Consider the following 21,926-nt stretch of genomic DNA (forward strand, 5'->3'; position numbering starts at 1 on the left):
AGCCTAGTATTTGGTCATGTATACTATTTAAAAAAATACATTGACAGAAAACTTTCTGAATGTCACTAGACAATCAATTAAGCAAACCTTTATTGAAGCTTACATTGTGGGTACAGAAATACATTTCAAGTCCAACACCATGAAGAGAGAAATTATGGCACCAAAGTTTTCCCTCCTCTATCATACATACTAGGATTAATTTAGATTACTATTCAATCTATTTTTCTTTTTTTTTCTAGGCTTTGTTCCATACAAAATTTGTGCAGGTCTTCAACATGAAATAGAAATCTTTTAAATCTATTAGGGGGAGGAAAATCAGACCTCAAGCCAATAAATGTCATCAAATCTACTGGGACACTGTTCAGGAACAAAATCCACTTTGAGCATTGGTCCTCATAATAGCACCAAAACATTAGGTACTGTGCGTAATTACAAAAAATCAGAATGATCCATTGATTGAAAGCTTCTTCAATGAAGCTTTGAATCAACAATGTGCTTAAAATAAAAGCCAAGTGTTCCAACCACTTGATTTCAAACCAAGCAGATTTTAGGTTCAGAAACACTAAAAAAAAGTGTTTCCTTTATAAATACGGAAGGAACAAAAGCATCACTGCATCAATCCAGAAAGAATCAAAAATCGTTTGAGGACAAGAATAAATAGAAAATTTGAGTCAACTTTGCTCTTTTATCAACTGCTTAAATGTGAATGTTAGCAAATACAGCTAAAAGATGCCAACTCTTTTATGCCTGTATTTTTAGGTCATTTCCCATCAACCACTTTGAAATTTTGTGTAACATTTTGTGGATAGCATTCTGCTGCACTGAGTATGTCTGAATAACCTTAGCAGTTCTCATTCATCACCTGATGCTATTCCATGGTGAAAGGAACACAAACAAACAAGAGGAACCAAGTCAGAACACTATTACATGTATCATAAAGTCACGGGAACTTTTAAGTCACAAGATGGCAAAGACACTGAATCTGCTTTGAACCAAAATTTATGGCATATCGTTAACAGAAATTAGTGGAAATGGCTATGAAAGTAAAAGTTAAAGCGAATCATCTGAGCTGACTTGATTTGTTGAAACCAATATCCTTATCTTAAATCTCCTCACTAATAAACTGTGATAAAAATTCTTTTGTACTACTTACTTAGCAAGTTAATAAAGACATGGTACTTAGGAGAAGCTCATCTCATTTAATGGGGGACACCAAATGGCACAGTTTCCATACAGTTCTGCCAATATACCCTTGTACCAATATACACCTTCTTTGCTAATCAACAATAGTTTATTCCAAAAGAGCTCATGGTAATGAAAAATGTCAAACTCCCTTGACCTTAAAAGAAAATTAAGCCCAGGGTCTACCCCCACCTTCCCCCTCTGGGGTATAGATTAGTATAAAACCCACAGTGTAACAGTGTATTGCTTTATTGAGGGGGTATGGTTGGGAGGGGAGACACCATGGTAACGGAAGGAATCAAAGTAATACAAGTACAGGAAGCAGTGTTAAAATATAAATACACAGAATGGATAGTTCCAATTGTTTTCTTAGAGGACTCGACTCGTGGAAGAAAAACTTTAATTGCTGTTGCAAAAACATCTGTATGAAGTAGAAATTGTTTTCAATAACATTAGTAGAGAATAGGTTCTAGAAAGTGGAGGTAACTGGATGTAAAATCCTGGCAGCAATTAATAGAACAGTCCCAGATGGCTAGGCTGAGGCCAACACCTAATGAGGACGAAAGCCTTGTCTGTGGGGAATTTTGGATGACACCTGGAGAAATATTACACTGTGTGTAAACCAAATTGAATTGTTTTCACAAGTGTTGTAAAGTTTCATATAGTAAAAGGTTTTTTCTACATGCACTTCAATTTCACAGCAAGAGTGGCATAGGATACCTAAACACAGAAGAGAGCATTCATGCAAGATATCTAACTCCTTGATATAATAATGCATACAATTCAAAATGATTACACTATCATTACATCTAGGGCTTTCTGCAACTACAAGGTGGTGGTTATGGAAAGCATGGCCCTTGGTATCAATATCTAAAAAGCAGCCACCACCACCTTCTATGTGTGTTCTCTTTTTGCGTTTTTTCTTCATGTTTCTTAATCAACTCTGCTGTTGTTGCTGCTTCTTAGCAAAACTGGTAAAAACAAAATTGTAATCATTGAACAAAGCGCTCTGGCAATCAAGACGTTTAAAACCTTCAATCTTCTGGGGCGAGGAAAGCACTGTGCGACATTTAGAACTCTGGGGAAAAAAATGAAATTAACCATTAGTGTTTCCAATCTGCAGTAATATTTTCAAACAAAGCAGTCATGCAGTAAGTATTTAAGACTGCTGTTTTAGTCAAGACTGTGGCACTGGGGGCTTCCCTGGTGGCTCAGAGTGATAAAGAATCTGCCTGCCAGTAAGCCCATGTACCACAGTGACTAAGCCTTTGTGCCCTAGAGCTTGTGATCCACAGTAAGAGAAGCCACCGTTAATGGAAGCCCACGCACTGCAATGAAGAGTAGCCCCCGCTCTCTACAACTAGAGGAAAGCCTGTGCAGCAACGAAAACCCAGCACAACCAAAAACAAATAAATAAAATTAAAAACAACAAAAACCCAACCCCATGGAACTGAAATATTTTAGCTGACTTCCTAGGGGCTGGATGCAGTGGGACACTTTATGTGTCACCACCATCCCCAAGGTCTATCAACAGGGAAAACAGGATAAGAGGAGCCCACGAACTGGGCTAGATATAAAACAAGGCCCAGAAGTCTAATGACATGCATAAAGCTTCTCATCTACCAACCACCTCAATTAGTAGTATCTCTGGTTATCTCTGGCTGATTATATGGCATCTCAGAATACATTTTATGACATGCCTCACTATCCTTATTTTCTGTCAGATTTTATTGTCGATGAAAAAAATATATTACCTGATTTACAAACAGGGTGGTCACAAATTTTCCTGGTTTGAAGACTTCCACAACTTTCCTGATCAGGTCATCATAGGAGGTCTGACTTAAGTTTGTTTCAAAGCTAACATAAGAAAATTCTGGTTCTGGAGTGATGTGAATAGTCCAATAAGTTCCCTTAAGAGAAACAGCTTTGTGTTAATAATGGAAAGGGCACACTTAAAGGTTTAAATTATTAAGCAAGATATTCTCACTTACATCCGATTTCATCCCATTCATTGAATACCCACAAGGATTGAACATTGTGGCATCAATGACAGAACCTGGTATCAGGTCACAAATTCCACTCTCCTGGGAAAAAAGCCAAAGACTGAATTAAAAGCAAATCTGGAAGAGAAACGGAGAATGAGCCAAAATATTTAGCTGCCAAGCAGGATACAGAATTATTATTGAAAATGCTTACACGAGTGACATCCTTTGCAGTAACACCATCTTTCATGTAGAACTGGTCCATAACTGCTGGGTCAAGCTCACTCATCAGAATTTCCAGGGTTTGATCTGGCTGATTGATAACCCTACTCTCTGGGAAATCCAAAGTATACAAGTACCTATATAAAAGTACAAAATAGTTTCTAAAAATGACAACTGCAAGTTTAAAAGAAATCTGATATAAAACAAAACTTTCATCAAATTGGGTCCAACATACCAACAGTCAGAATTCATGCGTCCCATACAATATGCTGCTCCATCTGTTGAGGCAGGAGAACATAAAATAAATTTAACAGATCCATCTGATAGCAGGTAGGCAAGATCCCCCTCCTCCTTTAAGAAAACATTTTATTGGCTATCATTGAGAGATGCACTTCAGCTAATAAGCCAGTCTGAATGGTGCTGAGAAAACTATGGTTTACTCTCCCCTAAAACTCCATTAGGTAATGGAATTTGCTCACCTATTTACTCTCTCAAGTAAATGGAAGTTATGTAGTATGTCCTCCTTCCCATGGTGTTTCAAGGCCTCATTCAACATAGTAAGTTAACAGTTGGTTGATATTTAAACTAAATTATACGCGGCACCCTGATATAGCCTAGTATAGTAGATGAGATAAGAGCAGGTAGGACAGAAATCTTTTGAAGATTTTCTTTTTTAAAATCATCCTTGTGAATGACTCTGCACCAAGTTACTAAAATCATCTTAGGATTTTAGCCTCTTCTAGGATAAAAGGGTGTTAGATTAGGTAACCTTTACTCCCCCCTGTCCTTGAAGCTCAAAAAGGAAGGTCTATAAATAAAAGCTTATATAAATGGATAGAAGTAAATCTCTCCAATTTAGCTGCAGTGACACTACGAACTCACTTCAGTTGACCATTCTTGAGCCAGCTCAACTCCTGTTCAACATGGTAGTTTCTTAACATGGACCAGTATCTCAGCATGGGTTTATGGAGTCATGGGGCATGTTTCTGGATGAAGGGATAACAGCCTTCATACCCACTAAAACAGACATAAATGACAGCAACTGGCTAGAAGATGAGTTTTGCATCTGGCAGGTGATCAGTTACTTGATTTTTTTTCTCCCATCATTTCAACAGTTACACAAAAATACTCAAAAATTTGTAATCAGCTAAACTGATACATTTATCTTAACTATATAAAGTGCTATGTTTGGTACACAGGCATACACACACAACACACACACATCTAACTTTAAGAAGCAGGATTCAATTCTACTTAAACTTACTTGGGAAAATTGCATTAAGGAACTCTATTTCTTCCTGGAAATTCCGGTGTGGGTACCCTTGGTGAGAAGGCTTCATGAAATTCTTACGAGAATAAAAGAAGCTCTAAAAAGACAGACAGATAACTTCACACACAGAATTCTGTCACCTTTCCTAAACCAATCAACTATTTTCTACATATACATATCAAAACCAAAACTATTTCCACAAATATTTTTTCCCAATGACACTTAACATACACTGTAATACTTCATGTGTGCCTATGCTCAGTCATTCAGTTGTGTCCAACTCTTTGCGACCCCGTGGACTATATAGCACTGTGCTGGCCGACAGAGAAAAATGAAGGCCACTGTGTCAAAGAGTAAGGTTTCAGACCAATACCCATGAGTTAGTGTTATATAGAGACACAGAGTCCTAACCACTGGACCACAAGGGGATTCCTTAGAGCAGGAGTTTCTGAGCTTTAAAATAGGGATGTAATAAAAATGTTGTGGGAGAATATGTACTGATCCAAAAATTAACACACTGCTGATAAGAGTAATCCAAAAATTAACATACTGCTCAATTTAGATCATCTTATAAGGATCAACAAAAACAGTTTTAGGTCCCAATGACAGCTGTCCTTTGCCCTAGGAAAAACTGAGTAAATTATTTAGTAATATTTACAAATTAAGTTAAATATTAAAATTCAACATCTTATCACAGCAATTAAAACCCAAGTATAAAGTCTGATAGCATTCAAGAATTAACTGACTATTGCTCTTTAATACAATCAGTTCTTTATTATGAAGTCTAGATGATTTTTCTTGCTTTCCCTTCTTTTCTTATTTTCCCCACCATTCATAGTAATAATGTTAAGGAATTAACTACTGAAAGTATCTGGTTTTCTTTTCTTTCATTTTGAGTTTTATCCCAATTCCTTCTCTGGTTCCTCCACATTTTCTGTTGTTCATGAGTATCAGGCATTCTTTCTCTCCATGGTGTGAGTGTCCTTAGTCATTACAATTGAACAAGTATACAAATTTATTTACCAGGCACATCACTGAACTCTAAAGTTTATACCCCACCAAAAGGATAAATGTTTTTTGACTACTTACTTGAATTGAGTCAAACCCACTGTAATCCCTAGCAAGTTTCAACAGGGGAACCAGTGCTTTCAGCAAGAGGGTGGTACCACATGTCTTCAAAATGAAACGTCTCTTGGAGACAAACATGCTACTCTCACTGCAGTTTAAAAGAAAGTCACAATATTATAACAATGTTTATGTACTACTGAGATGCTTAATCTATTATTATTGGACTATCATTTAAAGTGTAAATTTTTGGCTAATAATTTTAAACATTAAGTTCTCAAGGAAGCAAATAATTCTTCCTCTTCTATTACATGAAAGATCCCACAGAAACATAAACTAGGTATAAAGCAGATTAGCTCATTACACAAACCCTCTTTTACTAGTCAATTTTCCTCCTCACCTAACCTAACCTAGGACACTTACTAAATTCATTCTTTACATCATCTTGAACTGCCTGTTCTCATGTGTATGTCTGTAACCATCTCATTACTTTTCACTGGATAGGAAGTTCCATGAGGAAAGGAATGTTTGCTTTTACTATTATTTCCTTAGGGCCTGGCACCTAACAGGCATTTGATAAACATCTGTATATGTCAAATATAGACAGTAAAAGCAGGCACCATGTTCAATACAATAGCCTCAAGGCCCAACATTCTATCTCTGTACCTAAAAAAGAACTGCATGGCTTTCTTCTCTTAAATAACAGCAATCCTATTTCTATGGTGAAGCTAATTTTCATTCTGCTTCAGACTTTGATAGAGAAGCACATACTAAAAATAAAAGAAGTGAGGGCAAAGGAACAATGCCATTCAACCCTTTTCTGCAGAAACTTCCTGTTAACTTCCAGGGTAATAAAGATGGCAGTCACCTTGAAGAGCTATTAGGTAAGACTTCAAAAACCCTATTGCCTAGGGACACCTGAGGTAAACATTTTATTTTACACATTAAAAAAAAAAGCTAAAAATAATTACAGAACCAGTATATAAAGGAACAATTTACTCTCCCATATAAAGTATGATTCACGCTGAAATCAGTTAACCAATACTATTTCAGAGGACTTACCTGAGTACATAAGCTTCCTGCTTGTCAGTTTTTGTCACACTTATGATTGAACATTGCACATCCTTCAAAAGTATGTCCCACTCGGATCTATTATTTAACCAAAAAGAGGATGATTAATTTATAACAGTACTTGCCTACTCTCATAAAAATTACAAGTCTCACCATGATTTAAAATCATGCTTTGTATTTTTTGTCTTTCTCGCTCCACCTTCTCTTATGAATGTTACGTTAATGAAGTAACTTTTGGAAGCAAGTGAAGCTGGACGCTTGTTGCCAGGAAGGTCCACCCTGTGATTAAAAGGTTAGAACTTCCTATCCAGCCCCTGACCTATGGGTGGGGAGAGGGGCTAGACATTAAGTTCAATCACTATGCTCCATGCCTGCTAAGCCGTCCGACTCTTTGCAACCCCATGGACTGTAGCCCTCCAGGATCCTCTGTCCACTGTATTCTCCAGGCAAGAATACTGGAGTGGATTGCCGTGCCCTCTTCCAGGGGATCTTCCCTCTCTTATGAATACCAACATTTAATTTTGTTTCAAAATAATCTATACTGACACATACACCAAGTAAGATGGATGCATTTTGCTATAGCATGTTAAGAAGCAAACCAAAATCCAGGCAATTATACTACATATTTGCAATTTATTAAGAAAAAGGCAAATGAGACCCAAATAAGGCATTTCTCCAAAGAAGACATACAGATGGCCAACAAACACATGCTCAACATCACTAATTAAGAGGAATGCAAGTCAAAACTACAATGAGGCAACACCTCAAACCCATCAGAATGGCCATGATTTGCTGGAGGGGGTGTGAAGAAAAAGGAACTAACTCTTCTTGCACTGTTGGTGGGAATATAAATCAATACAGCCACTATGGAAAACAGTATGGAGGTTCTTTAAAAAACTAAAAATAGAACTACCATATGAACCGTGAACTTCCAGATGTTCAAGCTGGATTTAGGAAATGCAGAGGAACAGAGATCAAACTGCCAACAAACGCTGGATCATCGAAAAAGCAAGAGTTCCAGAAAAACATCTACTTCTGCTTTATTGACTACACCAAAGTGTTTGTGTGGATCACAACGAACTGGAAAATTCTTAAAGACATGGGAATACCAGACCACCTGACCTGCCTCCTGAGAAATCTGTATGCAGGTCAAGAAGCAACAGTTGGAACTGGACATGGAACAACAGACTGGTTATAAATTGGGAAAGGAGTACATTTGCAGTCAAGGCTGCATTTTGTCACCCTGCTTATTTAACTTCTATGCAGAGTACATCATGAGAAATGCCAGGCTGGATGAAACAGAAGATGGAATCAAGATTGCCGGGAGAAATATCAATAACCTCAGATATGCAGATGACACCACCCTTATGGCAGAAAGTGAAGAGGAACTAAAAAGCCTCTTGATGAAAGTGAAAGAGGAGAGTGAAAAAGTTGGCTTAAAACATTCAGAAAACTAAGATCATGGCATCTGGTCCCATCACTTCATGGCAAATAGATAGGGAAACAATGGAAACCGTGAAAGATTATTTTTGGGGGCTCCAAAATCACTGCAGATGGTGACTGCAGTCATGAAATTAAAAGATGCTTGCTTCTTAGAAGAAAAGTTATGACCAACTTAGACAGCATATTAAAAAGCAGAGACATGACTTTGCCAACAAAGATCTGTCTAGTCAAAGCTATGGTTTTTCCAGTAGTCATGTATGGATGTGAGAGTTGGACTATAAAGCAAGCTGAGTGCAGAAGAATTGATGCTTTTGAACTGTGGTGTTGGAGAAGATTCTTGAGAGTCCCTTGGACTGCAAGGAGATCAAACCAGTCCATCCTAAAGGAAATCAGTCCTGAATATTCATTGGAAGGACTGATGCTGAAGCTTCAATACTTTGGCCACCTGATGTGAAGAACTGACTCATTTGAAAAGACCCTGATGTTGGGAAAGATTGAAGGCGGGAAGAGAAGGGGTTGACAGAAGATGAGATGGTTGGATGGCATCACCGACTCAATGGACATGAGTTTGAGTATCTCCGGGAGTTGGCGATGGTCAGGGAGGCCTGGCGTGCTGCAGTCCATGGGGTAGCAGAGTTGGACACGGCTAAGCGACTGAACTGAACTGATGAACCAGTAGTTTCACTCCTGGGCATATATATATCTGGAGAAAAATATGGCTCCAAATTATATATGCACCCCAGTGTTCACTGCAGCACCGTTTACAATAGCCAAGACATGGAAACAACCTGAATGTTCACTGACAGAGGAATGGAAAAAGATGTGGTACAGGAATGCAATGGAATTATTACTCAGCCATGAAAAAGAACTTAATAATGCCATTTTGATCAACATGCATGGACCCAGAATTGTCATACTGAGTGAAGTCAGCCAGCCAGAGAAGAAATATCTAATCACATGCCTTATATGTGCAATCTAAAAAGAAATGGTACAAATGAACTTATTTACAAAACAGAAACAGATTGGCAGATTTAGAAGAAGAATTTATGGTTACTAGGGGGAAAGAATAGGGAAAAGGGATGGTTAGGGTGTTTGGGATCAGCATGTACACACTGCTATATTTAAAACGTATAACCAACATGGTCCTGCTGTGTAGCACAGGGAACTCTGCTCAATGTTATGTGGCAGCCTGGATGGGAGAGAAATTCAATGAATACATGTATGTGTATGGCTGACTTCCTCTGCTGTCCACCTGCAACTATCACAACATTATTAATCAACTATACCTCAATATAAAATGAAAAGCTTAAAAAAAGAAAAAAAAAACAACTAAATCGCTACATGATCCTTTACTGTTTTTTAAAATGTTACCTTAATAGTTCAGGGTGAGTTATTAAAAATATTCATTTAAAAAAAAAATTCATTTAACAGAATTATTCTGTTAAAGCACCAGATATATATATGTATATATTCCAATTGAAATGTTATCTTATTTTAATCTATGTAAGTGAAGCTTACTCATTTCACTGCTAATACCTTAGCTGTTTATAGAACCCACCCATAAACTTAAACACAGATTATTTTTTCCGTAATACACTCTTCTTTCTGTGATTCTGACACATAATGCTAAAACTTTTGACCAGGATTTGTTCATTTTCAGTATCCATCTGAAATTTTTTCTCAACATTGTTCAAACTGGGCCATTCCTAAACTGATCTATCTTCAAAGTTCACTCACTCTTTTGTCATTTCTACTCTACAAGCCCATCCAGTAAACTTTTTATTCCAGTAGTTATTTTTTAGTTCCATCTTCTGTTTCCCTGCTAAGATTTGTGTTATTGCTTCTTATAGCATGGTTATGATAACTGCTTTTAAATCCTGACCTGCACCACCTTGAGGGTGAAGTCTACTAGACTGTCTCCCTTTGAGACAATTTCCTTATTGTTTGTATGTAATTTGTGATTGCATCCTGGACCTCATATTATATGCTTTTAAATCTTCAAAACCTATGGAGCATGCTGATTTTTAAAAAAACTATGTTAGCAGACAGTTGAAATGGTTAAGTTCAGTCTCTTTGTTCTCATCCAACCTCTATGTGTTACGTTACTATCTCCATAATCTCCACGACAACTCCTAGCTCAGTAGCGTGGGGTGGAGGTGAAGATGGCCTGTTTCTTGGTCCTCTGGCTAGAAAGCCCAGGCTTTAGTTTCCTGGCTCTGCAGCAGTCTGCTACAGGACTGCCTGAGCTACAGCAGGAAAGAACAGGAAAAAAAAAAAAAGGCAAAGCAATACAGAAAAAAGGGATTTAAAAAAAAAAAAAAAAAAGGGGATTTTCCCCACTCTCTCTAACCCAAAGGGGCCCCCTTCCGTTCCTTGTCCACATTCCAGAAAAAGACCTCTCTAAGAGCTCAGTTTGTGTGCAGTTCCGGGTTTCTGGCAGCTTTTGAGACCACCCCAGGAGATACCAAGAGAGAAAAAAGAAACAAACTCATGGATATTTCAGTGATGTTTTGAGTTTTGGCTTCCTTCTCCAATTCACCTAACATTTACTTTCCAGAGTCCTCAGCTGCTGCATGCATTCTGTCCAGGGCTTCTAGATGCATGTAGTGAGGAGAGTGTGCTTACTCCATCTTGATGGAACAAGAATCCTCCTGCACTCATTCTATCACTGTTAATAAATTCTGCAACCATACTCTTCCTCACCTAAAAGAAACCCTTAAGTAGTTAGTATTTTTCAAAGTCATGGTATGGAAGGAACTGCTTTAAAACATTCTAAGTCAAACACAGTTGAAGAGTCTACCAACCAAGTGATTATAAAAACAATCTAGAGAACTGATGGCTCAAAAAAGTACAGGGCAGGAAAAATGTGACAGATTTAGAATTGAAGAAGTCAATACAATGCTATCCATGAGCATAAAAAGGAGAGAGAAAACAGTTGAGAATTTCAGCAAATTATTAGAGTCACATTTTGATAGAAAAATAAACCCCTTATTTTTTTCCTTAAATAAAGCTTTTTTGGATCCTAGCCACACCCAGTTCATGATAAATATCTCAAATACTATGCTCTCTACAAATGATAGTACATAGACTAAATGATCTTAGTCACTGTGCCAGAAAAGTAAAACATAAATGGCATGCCATATTTTATTTATTTTTAACCAGTTAATTAATTTTTGGTTGTGCTGAATCTTTGTTGCTGCACGTGGGCTATTCCCTAGTTACAGTGCATGGGCTTCTCACTGCGGCGGCTTCTCTTGTTGCAGAGCACGGGCTCCAGGTGCACCAGCTCTTGGAGCTGCAGCACGCAGGCTCTAGAACACAGGCTTCAGTAGTTGTGGCTCATGGGCTTCGCTGCTCTGAGGCACGTGGATCAAACCTGTGTCCCCTCCATTGGCAGGCAGATTCTTATCCACTGTACCACCAGGTAATTCCCATATTTTATATTAAAAGTTTTTAGTCTGTGGTTTAATAAAAATAAAACAAATTGAAGTGTTTACATAGGAAAAGATACAATTAAGATAAGAGACTTCTATGTCATCTGACTGAATAAAACTAGAAATGGCTAACCAGCTACTTTTTTTTCCCCCAGTGTGGACCATTTTTAAAGTCTTTATTACAATGTTGCTTCCGTTTTATGTTTTGGTTTTTTGGCCCCAAGTTATATGGGATCTTAGCCCCCTGACCAGGTAATCAAACCAGCACACCCTGCATTGGAAGGCCAAGTCCCAACTACTGGACTACCAGGGGAGTCCCCTACCCTTTTTTTTTGTTGGGGGGGGTGGGGGTGGGGCGGCGGCAAGCAGGACAGACTGTGGATTGGGAAAAGACAGTCTCTTGGGCAACTGGTGTTGGGAAAGCCGGATCTGCACACAGAAGAATGAAACGGAATCCTTACCTTACACTGCATAACTCAAAATGGATTTAAACACCTCAATTGAGACACAAAACTATAAAACTCTTAGAAGAAAAACATGGGGAAAAACTTTATGATATTGGATTTGGCAAAGCTTTCTTTGATGTTACACAAAAAGCACAGGCAACAAAAGCAAAAATAGGCAAACAGACGTGCATCAAACAACTTTTATATCAAAGGAAAGCACTCAACAGAATGAAAAGACAACCTACAGAACTGGAAAAGTACCTGCAAATCTTACATCTTATAAGAGGTTAGTATCCGGAATAAATAAGGAACTGCAACAAGAAAAACAAATAATCTAATTTAAAAGTAAACAAAAGGTCTTAAATAGACAATTCCCCTCCCCCCAAAGAAGACATACAAATTGCCAATAAGCACATAAAAAGATGCTCAATGCCACTAATCCTAAGACAATGCGAATCACAATCATGATACCACCTTGTGCTCATTAGGATGTCAGATACTGAAAAGGAAAAAGGAAAGAACAAGCGTTGGCAAATGAGAAATTTTAACACTTGTGCAGTACTGGTGAATGGATGGATGAACCACAAGGTGGAATCAAGAAATATGGATAACTTCAATATGCAGATGACACCACACTTATGGCAGAAAGTGAAGAACAACTAAGAGCCTCTTGATGAAAGTGAAAGAGAAGAGTGAAAAAGTTGGCTTAAAACTCAACTTTCAGAAAACTAAGATCATGGCATCTGGTCCCATCACTTCGTGGCAAATCAATGGGGAAACAATGGAAACAGTGAAAGATTATTTTTTGGGGCTCCAAAATCACTGCAGATGGTGACTGCAGTCATGAAATTAAAAGACACTTGCTTCTTGGAAGAAGTTTTGACCAACCTAGACAGCATATTAAAAAGCAGAGAAATGACTTTGCCAAAGGTCTGTCTAGTTAAAGCTATGGTTTTTCCAGTAGTCATGTATGGATGTGAGAGTTGGACTATGAAGAAAGCTGAGCACCCAAGAATTGATGCTTTTGAATGTGGTGTTGGAGAAGACTCTTGAGAGTCCCTTGGACTGCAAGGAGATCCAACCAGTCCATCCTAAAGGAGATCAGTCCTGAATATTCATTGGAAGGACTGATGCTGAAGCTGAAGCTCCAATACTTTGGCCACCTGATGCAAAGAGCAGACTCATTTGAAAAGACCCTGATGCTGGGAAAGATGAGGGTAGGGGAAGGGGACGACAGAAGATGAGATGGTTGGATGGCATCACCGACTCAATGGACATGAGTTTGAGTAAACTCTGGGAGTTGGTGATGGACGGGGGGGCATGCTGCAGTCCATGGGGTTACAGAGAGTCAGATACTGACTGAGTGACTGAACGGAACTTACTGGTGAAAATGTAAAATGGTATAGCCATTATGGAAAAATTATGAACATTCCTCAAAAAAACGTAAAAACAGATCCAACAATTCTACTTCTGGGTGTGTGTGTGTGTGTATAAAAATAAATTGTGTGTGTGTGTGTGTGTGTGTGTGTAGAATTACCACATGATCCAACAATTCTACTTCTGTGTGTGTGTGTGTGTGTGTATAAAAATAATTCAAGACAGGATCTGGAAGAGACATTTGCACATCCATGCTCATGGGTGTGTGTGTGTGTGTGTGTGTGTAGAATTACCACATGATCCAACAATTCTACTTCTGGGTGGGTCTGGGGGGGTGTGTGTGTCTGTGTGTGTGTGTGTCTGTGTGTGTGTGTGTATAAAAATAATTCAAGACAGGATCTGGAAGAGACATTTGCACATCCATGCTCATTGTTATTTACAACTGTCAAGAGAAGGAAGCAACCCAAATGTCCATCAAGGGATTAATGGATAAAGACAATGTGGTGTATGCAAAAAATGGCTTATGTGGCCTTAAAGGAAAGTTTATCACATGCTTCAAAGTGAATGAACCTAAGAATTTCATGCTAAGTGAATCACACCAGTCAGAAAAGGATGAATACCACTACAAAAGGATGTAGGTTTCCACTTATATAAGATTCTCATCTCATACATTCATATGAAGTATCCAAAGTAGTCAAATCGTAAGGAAAGGTGACTGATAAAGGCTAGAGGAAGAGGGGAGGAGAAATTAACCTTTAATGGGTAGTTTCAGTTTTGCAAAATGAAAAGTTCGACAGATCTCTTGTACAACAATGTGAATATACTTAATACTGAATGTTCACTTAAAATGGTTAATGTTAGACTTTTATTTTTTAATAATTATTTATTTTTGGCAGTGCTGGGTCTTCACTGCTGTGTACAGGCTTTCTTTAGTCGTGGTGAGCAGGGGGCTTCTCACTGTGGTGACTTGTCTTGTTGAGGGGCACAGGCTTTACGATGAGTGGGCTTCAGTAGTTGTGGTACATGGGCTTTCTGCCCTGTGGCATGCGGGATCTTCCTAGGCCAGGGATTGAACCGGTGTCCTTTGCATTGCAAGGCGAATTCTTAACCACTGGACCAACAGGGAAGCCAATGTTAGACTTTTAAAAGAAGTAAATTACAGAGGGAACAGAATGCTGTGGCAGATGGAAAAAACCCTTTAGAACAGTTTTGCTTTTATCCCTTGGATTCTATCCTCAGATATAGTGGGTCAGAAACTGCAGATGGTGCCTGGAAACCTGCATTTATTTAAAAGGCCTCCATGTGATTAGGTTCCTCTAACAGATTTCCTCCTTTAAGCAAAAATCACTGGTTTCAGGGTTATCAAGTAATTTACCCCAAAAGTTACCCAACTGAACTATTTGAAGCTTTCCTGAAGTGTGACCTTAGTCAACAGCCTGACTCATCTGTTTCAGACACTCTACTCATCACCTTACATTCAGAACTCAACACCACAGCCACGGCAGTAGTAGTCCTAAGAGCAGTCTGAGGCAAACCCACCCTGAAAGACGAGACTACTCTTCAGCGAAGTCTAGGCTGACCAGAATTTAATTCAGATACCCAGAGAAATAAGCTTTCATCTTCTGTTCAAAGGAATCAACCCAGAATGCACTGGTAATTACAATCAGAGTAACTCCACCTCAAACTTTTACCTAAAAATTAAATTAGCATCATTACTGCTACATTGATTTAGTACTTTCAATGTGTACCTCTCAAAATAAGGTGGTCTGAAGATAGCAGTTCAAGTTTTTTGAAACTGCTGTGAGGAATGTATTGAGAAGCTTAATTCAATAGGAAGCCCTTCTACTACAAAATATTTACCCTAAAAGGTTTTTTGGCAAAGGGTTGTAAATTCCTTCAGTGTAAATTACTGATATTGCAATATGCTGCAATGATGTAGTCAAGTAAGGCATGAGTTCTGGGAAAATTAATGCTGAGGTGTAATTTACTATTTTTGCAACTGCTCCCAGTCCTTCGCTGAAGATTTTATCATATAAAATTTAAGTGAAGGAAAGAAAGAATAGCAGAAAATGCCAGTAGTCCTAAATATCTTGTCCAATATTAACATTACAGATTCTAGTTTTCATATTTTCACATAGCTAAAACACCTGTAGCCTTCCACAAGTAATAAACATTTACTCTCTTTACCTCCATTCACTACAATTTCCCATGTGAACCCATTTTCTTACATCCAGGTCTGTGATGAACTCTAAAGCAAAAAGGAAAGTCAATTTTAGAGCCCTGAAAGATCAAACTATCTTTCCTCACCAAAATTTCTTATTTTCTAACAGACTTCCTCCCCATAGCTGCCATTTCTTTTAAAAAGGCTTTTGTCTGGTCCAGCAACTCTTAAGAAATAAAGGTCTATTTCTATTCAACATCATTTGAAATCTGAAAATTCTAGTAGAGAAAACCACAGGTTAAACCTAATATACTACTCCCTCTTTTTATATTTCAACCTTAATTACTTTGTGAAGTAGTCAGTTTTAGAAAACATCACCTGTCTTATTCATTTGGATATCTGGACTATTGCTTTTCTCCAACATATTATTAATCAGTATTATTTAATCCAAGCCATGCCAGAAAAGATAAAACAAAAGATTCTCAGTATTATGTACTTCATTCAGATTACACTGAAGGGAAATTCTACTAAGTGGCCTACAGGACAGTAGGAAACGTTAACAGAAAGTGGGTTCCAGCTTGGAATTAAAGCTTGGAAAGATGGGCCAATTTTGCTTCAAATGCATTCTACTCCTTCATACCATATTAAAAAAATCAATTCCAGATGGGCTGCAGATCCAAATATGAAAAGTAAAACAAAGTTTACAGGGATAAAAGAACATCTTCATTACCTCTGGATGAGCAAAGATTATTTTAAACAGGACAGAAAAACCACGAACCATTAGTGGAAATACTGATAAATGGGACATTAAAATTATGAACTATTTTCTAAACTGTCATTAATAAAACGAAAAAGGAAACCAGAGGATAGAAAATGTTTGTAATGCACATATTGGAGAGATAATTCATCTATAATAAAGAACTCCTGCAAAATGAAAAATCATCCCTGAAGAAAAAGAAGTGGACTTGAAGAAGCATTTCACAAAAGATAGCCAAATGGTGGATAAAGATATAAAAGGATGTTCAACTCCATTAGTCTGAAAGGAAATACACAGACCACTATACACTATATTTAGCACAAAATAGCTAAAATGAAAAAGACAACACAAGTGTTAAATGAAGATACTGAGCAACCGCACCCTTATGCTGAATATACGCACCCTGTACTGTGCTTATCTCGGTCGTGTCCGACTCTCTGGACCCCGTGGACTGTAGCCCACCAGGCACCTCTGTCCATGGGGATTCTCTAGGCAGGAATACTGGAGTGGGTTGCCATCCCTCCTCCAGGGGATCTTCCCAACCCAGGGGTCAAACCCAGGTCTCCCACATTGCAGGCAGGTTCTTTACCATCTGAGCCACCAGGGAAGTCCAAGAATACTGGAACCGGCAGCATATCCCTGCTCCAGGGGAACTTCCCAACCCTGGAGCTTTACCAGCCAGAGAAGCACTATATGCACCCTATGACTTAGCAGTTCCATTCCTAGGTGTATGTATCTAACAGGGGAGCATACATATTGTTTATGAAAAGACATTTACACTAGTTTTCATAGCAATATATTTGTATTAGCAAACTGGAAATAATTGATGTAAATAGTAGATTTGATAAATTGTGGTGTATGGACACAAAAATACTATACAACATTGAGAATGAACTAAAAAAAAAACCCCAAACATAATGCTGACCAAAGGAGGTATATAATGCATACCAAATGATTCCATGTTATAAAAAAAAAAAAACTCGGGAAAACCATGGTGTGTTAAAACTCAGGATAGTGGTGTTCCCTTAGGTGGAGAGCAGAACAGGTTATAATTGGAAGGAGGCACAGGGGGACTTCTGGCTAGTTACATTCCCTAGATATAAAGGCCGCTTACATGATGGGATCAATTTGTGAAATTTTGAGATGTACTTATGACTTTCATAACTTTTGTGACTGTAGCCCGCCAGGCTCCTCTGTCCATGGGGATTCTCTAGGCAAGAATACTGCAGTGGGCTGTCACGCCCACTCCAGGGGGAAGATCTCCAAGAGATCTTCCCGTCCCAGGAATTGAACCCTGGTCTCCCGCATTCCAGGTGGATTACCATCTGAGCTTTGGCAGATTAGCATCACCCCTAAAAGTTCTGTCATGCCTCTCTGTAATCCACCATTCTCCCTTAACTCCCATCCTTTGCCTATCATTTTCTGGTTTTATAGACATGAAATCTTACGGACTTAAGGACTTCTCATGGGGCTTATTATTAGTTGTTCTCCAGCACAATCATTTGTTGCATGTGTCAATAACAGTTCATCACTCTTTTTTAACTACCAAGTAGTATTCTATAGGATGAATACAGAGACTTGTTTTCAGTTCTGGAGCTATTGCAAAATAAAGCTTCTAAGAACATATTTATGTAAAAGTCTTTGTATGGACATATTTCCTGTTCACTTGGGCAAACACATGAGTGGACTAGACTGCCTAGATCATATAAGAGATGTATTAACTTATTAGGGCTTCCCAGATGGCTCCAGTGGTAAAGAACCTGCCTGCCAATGCAGGTGACATAGAGATGCAGGTTCAACTTCTGGGCTGGGAAGATGCCCTGGAGTAGGAAATGGCAACCCACTCCAATATTCCTGCTTGGAAAATCCCATGGACAAAGGAGCCTGGCAGGCTATAGTCAAAGGGTCACAAAGAGTCAGACACAACTGAAGCAACTTAGCAGGCACAGTAACTTATTAAGAAACTGCCAAACCATTTTCCCAAGTGGATACACTGTTTCCCATTCCCATCTGCAGTGCATGAAAATCTTGATTCCTTCACAGCTCTCCTTAGGGTCTGGTATCAAAATTATACAAACCGCAAAAGAACTGTGATATGTGTTCCCTCTCGATTAACTAATTAGAATGTAATACTATGAATGTAATGTATGAAAAAGGTTGGAATTATTTTTCCCTTCAGTGTTAGAACACTCCAGTATAACCATCTGGGCCTAGATTTTTCTTTATGGGTGATTAAGTCAATTCATGCAGTGGTTATAGGACTATTAGGATTTCTATTTCTTCTTCCATCGATGTGGGAAGGTACTTTCCTAGGAATTTTCCTGTAATATCCTGCCTTTTAAATGTCTTTAGCATTGGTAGTGACGCCCTCTTAGGACATCTTAACTCCTTCCATGCCCTTAGGTTTTATGTTTTATAAACAGTATAGTTAATTTGTTTATTTTATTCCAGTCTGTGAATGTCTTTTGACTTTCTTCTATTTGCATTTTAGTGGAATTACTGAGGTTGGAGATGTGAGGCAAGTAAAAAGGATTTTCTGCCTTCCTAACATTTATATCATTAAATAAAAACTATTTAAAGTTTATTATTTAAATAATAAAGATTATTCCGTGGAAGAATTAAGATTTAACTTCATTAAGCAATCTGAAGCTCACCATCTCTTCTACTTGAATAAAAATACATCAAATTGCTTGGGCACCATGTAATTTTAAATTGCCTATTTGACTATAAACTGAAATACTTTCTCCTCTAACCTGGTTTGCTTAAAAACAAGAAGAGAAAAAGATTCTGTCCTTAAGGTAAAGAATCGGAGATGAAGATGTTAATACTTAAGAGTGGTTACTGTGTCTCAGACAGTTTTAAGTACTGAGCATGTATTAACCCACTTAACTCTCACAATTACCCCATGAAGAGGTACCATTATTTTCTCCATTTTGGAGAGGCAAAAATATCAAACAGCTAGCTATTAGATGATGTTTGAACTCAAATCTAGACATGCCATAGGCCATGCACTAACCATTTCATTATGCATTACTCTTCTAGATGACTGACAACCCTTCTATGGGATTTAACGAATTCCAAGCATCTACAAAACTTATGGCACTTAATCAGATTTATCAAAACCAACATTCTGTCCCTTAAGGTATAACCTTTGCCATCACTTTAAGATCCACGCTGAAGCAGTAAAACAATTTCAGTTGATAAAGTACAAAAGTCGTTCTCAAACATTTAAAAGAAAGCAAGCTGCCCATTTATAAGCCTTTCTCCTTCTCCTTGATTCGGAGAACTCTTTTTTTTTTTTTTTTAAGAACTCTTAACTAAAAAAGCCTAAGCTTAAATTTTGGCGTTTTTGCCCAAGAACTCGGAGAGGAAACACTCCCTTCCCTTTATTAAGAACGCGTGCTTACTAATAAAGCTTCAACTCATTTAAAGAGCCGGAGCAGAAAATTTTGTTATTCATTATATGACTTAATTTTGCACATTAGTTCTTCCTGACAGTATTTCCTAGATAATCCTATCACAATCGTTTTACCAAAGGCATGTATCACCAACACGAGGGAGATATCCCATCTGTGAAATGGAGGAAATACCAAGCTTCCCCATATTTATAAGTAACTGCTTCCTAGAATAGGGGCCATGTTACGACCTCTTAAGTGTCGCACAAAGCTTGAAAAATGAAACCGGTCACATTTTAGCTAACACGAGGTTTTCCTACGGGAGATTCCTTCAAGACAGACCGCCTTAAAAGTCCCGGCAGCACGTGTCCGCCTAGATTCCCTTCCCCAGTTGTTTTTTGTCAGGAAAGGCGGCGAGTGCAGCCAACATTCCTGAAACGCCCATTGGCCCACACCCCGGGGCAGGCTCCGGGTCCGACCCAGGAGCTCTTTGGTCGTTGCCTTTCAATGAAGCGGCCGCGCCGGCTCCTCCGCCGCAAGGCACACTATCCGCACTAGTGCACCAAGGAGCCTAGAATGGCGAGGGGTGCCTAGTGGTCCGAGATCCCGGGAGAGGAAGCCGGCCCCGCCACCATCGGGGTCGCCCGCGCCCTCATCTGCGCTGAGATCGAGACCACTACAAGCCCTCTTCTGCGCGATCGCCCAGCTCTCTCGCATGACTGCCCGGGGTGGGAGGCTGGAGCCCCAGATTCCTTTACAGGATTAGGCATTAAAGGTATTATGTCCGAGCTCCGACCCGCCTCTAGCCCGTAAATTCAGGCTAGCCTCATTCCACTCTGGACTCCGCCGACTCGGTAACAGGTTACACAGCCCAAGGTCAAGAGACTCGGGAGCCAGCCTCGGTGGGCTCTCCGGCCGTCTTCCCGGGCAGCCCCGAAAGGGCTCTGGTGCAAAGCACATTAGGGCGGCGGTGCGGCCCAGCCACTGCGGCACAGCTGCTCCCGCCCAATCCCCGCCGCCCGGGCGCCACATGCTGCCAGCGCCGACCGCGGGCGGGAGGCCTGTTAGTCAGTCCCTCGGCCCCGTCCGGGCCGGCCCCCCCACACACACCCCTTCCCGCCGCACGCGAGAGAACGAATCGGGCTCCCGATCCGCTCCGCTCCCTCCCTCCTCCACTCCCGAGGCGGACACGCCCGAATTAGCGCCTGACTAAGCCCGCCGAGCCACACCTGCCGGGAGGGAGCCCGCGCGGCCCCCACCTCCGGACACCCCACCCGGGGTCCCGGACCGCCAAATCCGGCCGGTGGGGAGTAAGTCGGAAGGTGAGGGCCGCTAAACCACCCGGAACGGCGCTGCCCGCCGCCCCGCACGCCGCGCCGGGGACGTTACCTGAGCACGCGGCTGCGCCGGCCTCCTCCCCTCCCCCCGGGCAGCGCCCGGCCCGGCAACGGTGGCGGGAGAAGCTGGATCGGGCCCCGCGTGGACCTTTGGCTGCTCACCCCCAGTGCTGGGGCCCTTTCCACGACTGCCAAAACGACCTCCCGCACGCGGACCTGCCCCCACCTGAAGACTATAGGAACCCAAGCCACGGCCCCCCGCCTCAGGCTGGTGCCTCCCAGGCGGCGACAGTCCCCCAGACTCGACTGTGGGCGAGAGCCCCGAGCACCCACCTTGGGATGGTGCGAAGATCCCCAGATCCTTGGTTTGCGTCGGGTTGCTGCCTGGAGAACCAAACCTCCAGCAGTTTCTCGGTCCCTTCGAAAAAATGTGCAGCTTCCATCACCGTGAGACTAGCGAACAACCAACAACCACAGAAAATCAACTAAATTAAATCTCTTCTCCCGCCGCCGCCGCCGCCGCTGCGGATTGTTCCAGCTGTGTTACTAAAGTTCAGGTTCCTTTTTTTTTTTTTTGCTATAATTTTATATTAACTTTTTTTAAAAAAAGGATTAATAAAATTTTCCCGGCCTTGTGTGTGTGGGTGAGCGAAAGTTGAACGTGAGTCTATTGGAAATAGAGGCAGATACAGCTCAGTCTCTTGTAGTCCGCTGTTTCCCCGTTAGAGAGAGTAGAGCGAGCGCTAGCTAATGTCGCCGGCCATACTGTGGGAGCGAGAGCACT

The 21,926-nt window shown here is 40.1% G+C and overlaps 2 protein-coding genes across 2 annotated transcripts in view; one reads left to right on the plus strand and one right to left on the minus strand.

Moving 5' to 3' along the window:
* CDK19 (cyclin dependent kinase 19) overlaps positions 1-21,926 on the plus strand; it is a 265,331-nt gene that overhangs the window by 40,682 nt on the left and 202,723 nt on the right. The gene's annotated exons all lie outside the window — the stretch shown is intronic.
* Positions 57-21,895, minus strand: AMD1 (adenosylmethionine decarboxylase 1). The gene is made up of 9 exons (XM_043890140.1): positions 21,476-21,895; positions 6,784-6,870; positions 5,746-5,872; positions 4,651-4,753; positions 3,622-3,664; positions 3,379-3,523; positions 3,174-3,266; positions 2,937-3,092; positions 57-2,260 (listed from the first exon to the last, which is right to left on the minus strand). The coding sequence occupies exons 1-9, from the start codon at positions 21,583-21,585 to the stop codon at positions 2,120-2,122; spliced, it is 1,005 nt and encodes a 334-aa protein (XP_043746075.1). The 5' UTR covers positions 21,586-21,895; the 3' UTR covers positions 57-2,119.

The sequence above is a fragment of the Cervus elaphus genome, chromosome 28, assembly GCF_910594005.1.
Source record: "Cervus elaphus chromosome 28, mCerEla1.1, whole genome shotgun sequence".
NCBI lineage: Eukaryota > Metazoa > Chordata > Mammalia > Artiodactyla > Cervidae > Cervus > Cervus elaphus.